The 7,422-nt window shown below is 45.6% G+C and overlaps 1 protein-coding gene across 1 annotated transcript in view; it reads left to right on the top strand.

Moving 5' to 3' along the window:
- Window positions 1-1,782: 1,782 nt before the first annotated feature.
- The window catches only part of ANKK1 (ankyrin repeat and kinase domain containing 1), a 34,331-nt gene continuing 28,691 nt past the window's right edge, over window positions 1,783-7,422 (top strand). The window contains 1 exon segment of the mRNA XM_006890787.1: window positions 1,783-1,964. Within this exon segment, the coding sequence (XP_006890849.1) occupies window positions 1,783-1,964 (182 nt within the window).

Consider the following 7,422-nt stretch of genomic DNA (forward strand, 5'->3'; position numbering starts at 1 on the left):
ACTGGTGCCAAGAGTGTTGACTGTGGAGCCAAGCAAACTAAAGCTGTGAACAATCTCCTTACCACTAGGACACCTAAATTGGGGCTATTATAGTATGAAGCATGAAGCAACTGGTTTACACTCTTTCAAGATTGTAGTTATAAGTGAGATGATTGTTAGGGGAAACCCCCATAATATACATGAATAAATTTTTTTTAAAGTTGAACAATGAGCAACCTCTCCAGCTTTCATTTGGAGTATTTTCTCTCATGCTCACCTGAAGCCTAGGCTTCTGGAAGGTTTGTGACATGGTTGAGGGCCTCTAGATGTTTGGACCCATGGCTATGATTTTCTATTCTAGTAGTTGGACTTCCACTGTTGAAGATGAAGATGGTCACTCTGGAAGCTTACAGACTTCATGCAGCCCAGACTCAGCCCCGCAGTGGGTGAGAGGTGGCCTCCCTGCACTGCTCTGCAGCAGTTCTCCAGGCGGCACCTTGGGAGATCCACCTTTTCAAAGTGCTTATCCTCTGTCCATCTCCATGGTTCTCCTAGAGGAGGGTGTCACTCCATGGACTGAAGACCTCGAGATTTCCCAGCAGCCCCACACTGTCCTGTAGTCCTCTGGGTACTCACCGTGCTCCACCCAGGAGAGGAGAGCCTGGTCATCACTCAGTTGCTCCCGCGCTCCTCCCCTTTGTCTCTGCCTTCAGTTACAGGCCCAAGTAGTCCATCTCTCCAAGGCTGAAGGTTGGACTGAGAGCAGCATCAGCAAACAGGCAGCCAGCTGACCCCCTTCTGCCTCTGTAGACCTTTTCTTGGTGACTTCTGGTACACCAAAAGTCACTAAACGTTAAGTGAGAACCAAGATAAAACCCACCAACCAACACATGAAAGGAAGCTTCCAGCTAGTGGGTCTAACAGATTCAGACAAGGAAACCTCATCCTTTCTGGAGAAAGATGGGGTTCCAGCTCCCATCATCAGCAATACAGTTCCCCAGCACAGACTTGGAGAAATCAGAAACTATCAGAGTCCATATGAATTAATGAGTAAATACACTGATTTTCACTGTTGTTATTGTTACGTGCCATTGAGTTGAGTATGACTAACAGTGACCCTATGAACAACAGACTTGAACCCTGCCCTACCGTGTGCCATTCTCATAATCTCTGGAAGAGTTGCGCCCATTGCTGCAATCACCATGGTGATTCTTCTGGTAAGGGGGGCCTCCTTCTCCTTCCCTGACCTTCCACCTTTCCAGACAGGATGTCCTTTCCAAGAAACAGTCTCTGCCAGCAACATGCTCAAAGTTTGAGAGATGAAGCTTCACCATCATTGCCTCCAAGGAGCACTCTGGTTGCACTTTCCCTAAGATATATATCTGTTTGGGATTTTTGGCAGTCTATGGAATATTCAGTACTCTTCTCCAGTACCCTTTGTCTCAATACCCTTTGGAGGTGAAAGCTGGGGAGGAAGATGCAGATGGAGGCTGAGACAGAGGGACAGAGGAGACATGCAGGGGCAGGGCAACTGTACTTCCCTGAGATACATCCATTTCCCCAGACCAGGGTCTGCTCCCCACCATCTCTCTTCCTGGGGCCACAGGGCTGAAGTGTGTGTCCTCTCCTCGCCTTTTTAGGTGGATCAGCTTCTCTGCATACAGTATGAAGGCTTGGCTCACCTCACCAACCCCACCCTCTCCCAGCAGGAAGCTGGCTACTGCCCAGGCTGCCCTGGCTTGGAGCCCTAGCAAACAGGAGTGCAGGTGTGAGGGAGAGCACGAGTGAAGACACTCGGACCCCATGGCCGCGGGCGTGGAGCGGAGCCTGGGCAGCCTCACTGTCTTCAGCCGAGATGACTTTGAGGACGACTGGCGCCAGGTGGCCAGTGGTGGCTTCAGCCAGGTGTTCCAGGTGCGGCACAAGCGCTGGCTAATGGAATATGCCATCAAGTGCTCAGCCTGCCTCCAGAAGGATGCCACCAGGTACCCACATACCTGCTAACCCTCACCTTTCAGAGAAGACACTGATGCAGAGTAGGGTGATGCCAAGGGAAGGGTGGGCTGGGGTTGACGCAGAGGATCAATGTTCCTACACACCACCCAGTAGGCTGAACTCCTCCAAGCCAGGACCAGGCCACGTCTGTTTTGTTTCCATACTTATCATGCAGTTGGCACATAATATTGTTTATGGAATCAACAGAGTTCAAAGCAGAGCAGAAACTGCCTACCAAAATAGCCTTTGTCCCATCTGACTCCCAGATTCCTCCCTCCCCCGTCCAGCCACTTCCTACGTTCTAGGTGGAAGGTGGTGAGGAATTAACTTGCCTGCCTTTGCTACTCTCCCACCCACCTTAGATTCCCAGGACAGGACTGTGTCCCCTAAAGGCCTTTGGCACTGTACCCAGTGACTCTCAGTGACCTGTGGGGAACCACGTGCTCAGTACTAGCTGGTGAGTCCTAGCCCAGCAGGTGTGAGCGGGGGGTACGTAGCTGGGAGAGGCTTCCCAGCCAGATGAGCACATAACCTTCCTGTGCCCCGCCTCACTTGGCCTGCACATCGGACCTGCTGGAGGACCTATTGGAGAATCTGCGAATACCTCACTTCTCTTCCTGTTTTTTGCCTCTGGCTTTTCTGCAGCTCTCATCTTGCACTTTAATGCCATTTCAACTAGTCTCCCTCCTCCATTCCCACTGTGTACGTTCTTCTGTTTCTTCCAATGTGATGGCTTCTGTCTCGTTCTGGCCTGGACTGCATGCTTGTGCTGTGTGCTTGCTTCCTTGCAGCCATGAAGGAGACAGTTGAAAGCTAAATCTGAATAACACAGCCATTTCCTTCTCTCACAGTTCCTTGGACATCAGCTAGAGGGTCTTAGGATGGGTATCTTACTGGGATGCTGTTTTGTCTTATTTCTTTTCTATGGTCAGGCTCCCTGGACGCAGCCTCAGGCCCCACACACTCACGCCAGTCCTTTCTCTAACTTCCAGATGCACCTACTTATCTCATGGATGGGGCAAGGTGAGGTAGCCCAAGACTCACCCACTTTCCTTCCTCCACATCTCTTGGTTGACTTTGGAGAGAAGTGAAATTGTTCTAGGATTTGTCTAAATAACTTACAGCCTTTGAAGTAAAGCATTCTGGTGGCACAGTGGTCAAGTACTCAGCTGCTAAACCAAAGGTCGGTTGTTCGAACCCACTAGCCACTCTGCAGGAGGAAGATGTGGTAATTCATTCCTACAAAGATTTACAGCCTTGAGAATCCCACGGAGACATTCTGCTCTCTCCTGTAGAGTAGCTATGAGCCAAAATTGACTCAATGACAGTGAATTTTGTGGGGGAGAAAAGAGACAGGTGTTTTTGACAAGACTACACTGTTAGACTACTGCTTTCCCTTCCCAATTTCTGGGAATCCCCTGGGTGGAAAAGGGTAAAGAAATTGATGGTAATTAATGTCCTTTATGTATCAGAATGGACTTGAAGACACCTAACAATGTGTCAAGTAAGCTCATTGGATAGTTCATTCTGCCTTATAGTCAGTTCTATCTGCTATGAGTTAACAATTGACTCCATAGCAACATCTCGAGTTGTTTGCTTGCTTGTTTTTATGTTTTAAGTGTAGTTCTTGGTGGTACAAAGCTAATGCGGCAGTCTGGTAATCAAATAGCTAAAGGTTCAAGAACACTTTGAGGTGACTCCGAAGAAAGACCTAGTGATTGACTTCCACAATAATTAACCATGGAAGACTGTGAGGAACATAGCTCTACCCTGAGACAACTCTATCGATACTCATTTTTTGTTATGTTGTTTGTGCTATACTAGGAGCTTTCCATGTATTTCTTCACTGGATCCTCTTTCTATCTGCTCCTTCATTCATTTGACAAATGAATTCTCCTGTGTGTCAGATGCTGTGCTAATCCCTGGAGCATAATGATGACTAAGACATATGGCCTTGTCCTTCTGGAATCTAGTGGTGGAGTGGGGTGAGGTTGAGATGGGAAGAAACTATTGTCAGATAACCTCACACACAAATGTAAATGTCCCACCATGAGAAGCGTATGAAAACTTCTTAACAGAGTGTTTAACTGAGGTCAAAGCCTTCCTTGAGAAAAATACGCTTGAGCAGAAATGTGGAGAACAAGCAGGAGTTAAGTAGATGGAGAGGAGAACTCGCTGGAGTTTTCCAGGGAGCCGCAATGGAACGATGTGTCAAGGGCACTGGCAGGACAGGCATAGTGAACACAAGGGAGGGGGAAAGGTCTTTGTGGCTGGCGTTGAGAAAGTGAGGGAGCAGTGGAGGCCACTGAAGGTTTTACAACCAGAAGAGTGGGGGCGTGGAGGATGAAGGAGTGGGAGGATGTGACAGTGGAGAAAGTAACAAATTTGTAATATGGATAATGGATTGGAGAGAACAGAGTGAACACTGCTGTTTGGAGCCTGATGTCATTATTCAGGTAAGAGGTGAGGACTTACACTCTATTGCGGGAAGAGGGGAGGGAATTAACTAAGCAATAGCCAGGACTTCGTTCTGAATTTGGGACATGATGAGCAAGAGGAGTCAAGGTTAACTGGATTCTTGGCTTGCCTGAAAGAGCAAAGATTTCACTAGGATGCAAATTCCATGAATGCAGACCTCTGCGGCCTTTTTTGTTCACTTCTCTACCCACATGTTGCCGCAAATGACGGTAATATATAAAAAAAAAAGTGGTTCTAAGCACGAAAGTGTGCAGCAATGGCTTAAGAAATATTAGATGTTTTTTCCAGTTAGGTACAAGCAGAGTGAGGGGAGGAGCACACACCTTGAAGTTCCAGTTTACTGTGTCGACAACTCTGCTGCAGAGACCATCAACATACCCAAAACCGGAAGGACTTTCTGTTAGAAGTGTGGCAAGCATCAACCGCACAAAGTAACCCAGTACAGGAAGGGAAAGGATTCCCTGTGCACTCCAGGCAAGAGGTGGTACGGTCGGAAGCAGAGTGGCTATGGCGGGCAGACAAAACCCATTTTCTGGAAGAAGGTCAAAACCACAAAGAAGCTTGTGCTGAGGCTTGAATGTGTTGAGCCTTGTTGCAGATCCAAGAGGATGCTGGCCATTAAGAGATGCAAGCATTTTGAACTGGGAGGTGATAAGAAGAGAAAGGGCCAAGTGATTCAGTTCTAAACATTTTGGTTTTAATTTGAAATTATGTTGGTGCAAGAGAAAACAGTACCTGCAGGAAAATAAAATACTGATGTTTCTTCACTCAACTACTATTTGTGATTATTTTTAAAAGTATATAAATATAAAAATATAGAAATTGCTTGGAAATTTTAAACAAATAAATATTAGATGATGATATTACTTTTAATAAAAGGAACATGAAAAGAAGTCCAGGTTTAGAGAGGAAAGTCAGGAATTCCGTTTGTAAGCAAGTCTGTCTTGGAGGACGTATAACCAGAGTGTTCTTCAAAGGCAAGGATCATAAAACTATGTCTCGTACACTTTGAGTAGGGTGTCTGAGGGGCAAGTCCTTGGAAAAAGACACCGTGCTGGGAAAAGTGGAGAAACGGAGGAGAACAAGAAGAATCTTAACTAGATGGATTGTCACAATGTCTGCAACAATGGGCTCCGGCATGTGGGGTATAGTGCAGATGGTGCATGATGTCCCAAGGCTTAGATCTGTTGTTCATGGAATAGTAGCTATGAGTCATAGTTGACAGCATGCAACAAGAACAACATGTTGCATTTAAGGCCCTTGAAACAGCCAGGAAGAGTTGTTAATCATACATCAAAGCAAAAATAGGCTGATGTTATTAAAATCTGTGAGTCATTTTTGACAGATGATAATTGAACTAGGGCTTTAGAAGAGGGAATTCATTCATTCTAAACTGGGAGGCTGGGCTCTAGGAGGAGGAGTGTGGCATCAGGATTGAGGAAGACTCATTAACCTTCCTTATGCAGATGACACAACCCTGCTTGCTGAAATTGAGGAGGACCTGAAGTGCTTGCTTCAGAAGGTCAAGGACTGCAGCTCAACATCAAGAAAACAAAGATTCTCACCTGTAGACCAACTGGCAGCATCAAGATAGATGGTGACAAGACTGAGATTGTTAACAGCTTTAGTTTCCTTGGCTCCACAATCAACACTCTTTGATTACCAACAGCCAGGAAATCAAAAGATGAATTACATTGGGAAAGCCTGCTGTTTAGGGATCTCTCCAGAGTACTGAAGAGCAACCATGTTAGTCTGGAGACTAAGGTGTGCCTGATCCAGGCCATAGCCTTCACAATTACTTGCTATGCATCAGAAAGCTGGACAATGACTAGAGATGACAGAACGAGAATTGATGCCTTTGAGCTGTGGTGCTGGAGAACAGTTCTGAATATACCATAGAGTGCTAAGAGAAGAAACAGGTTCATCCCAGAGAGGGTGAAACCAGGCTGCTCCTTGAGGCAGGAATTCTGAAGCTCCATCTTACATACATTGGGCATATTGCAAGAAGGGACCAGTCCTTATAGCAGAACATCATGCTTGGAAGGGTGAAGGAACATCGTAAGCGAGGAAGATCATGGATGAGATGATTGATTCAGTGACTGGGGTAATGGGGGTGGGTGTGTCAGAGACAATAAGATTGGCACAGAATAGAGCAGGTTTCAGGTCTGTAGTACATAGAGTTGCTATGAGTCACATGCTACTAGACGACTAACACATAACACATAACAACACATAACACATAGCACAAAACAACAACAACAAACACTAGGTGAGCAAAACAAAGCCCCACCCTCATAGTGCTTATAATCTAATGGAGATTTGATAAAAAAATAAACAAGAATTGTACTTGCTTAGGAAAAGTAAATGAGTGAATGAATACTTTTTTGTCTATAGAAACTTTGGTCACATTTTCTTGATTAAAATGCTTAAGAAGAGTTGTTGTCACATGCTGTGGAGTCAACCATGACCCATAGTGATCATGTAAATGATGGCTCTGAACTTTGTCCTATCCTGAGCCAACCTCACTATCTCTGACACACATGACCCTATTCCACAGTCACGGTGTCAATTCATCTTACCCAGGGACTTCTTCCACATTGACCCTCTACTCTTCCAAGCATGATGCCCTTCTATAAGGACTGGTTCCTCCTGCTGAAGACTACAGGAGTTCTTATCTTCAGAGAAAAGGTTAGGCTAAACATTTTAATTTGTGGGGTATCTCTGTAAGAAAGATAAGGAGTATCAGTATTAAGTATTGTATTTATATAGAATTGTCTATGAATTTTCACTAGTAAAGTTTTTGTTGCTGTTGTTGTGTGCCATTGAATTGCCTGCCACTCAAAGTGACCCTGTATATAGATACAGCAGTTCTGAAGCCTTCCCTATCCTGAGCCAGTATCACTGATATCAACATTGTTGTTGTTGTTATGTGACGTCGAGTCGCTTGTGACTCATAGCAATCCTATGTAC

The sequence above is a fragment of the Elephantulus edwardii genome, unplaced genomic scaffold (genome assembly GCF_000299155.1).
Source record: "Elephantulus edwardii isolate Elephantulus edwardi_28Jun2011 unplaced genomic scaffold, EleEdw1.0 scaffold00093, whole genome shotgun sequence".
In the NCBI taxonomy this organism is placed as follows: Eukaryota; Metazoa; Chordata; class Mammalia; order Macroscelidea; family Macroscelididae; genus Elephantulus; species Elephantulus edwardii.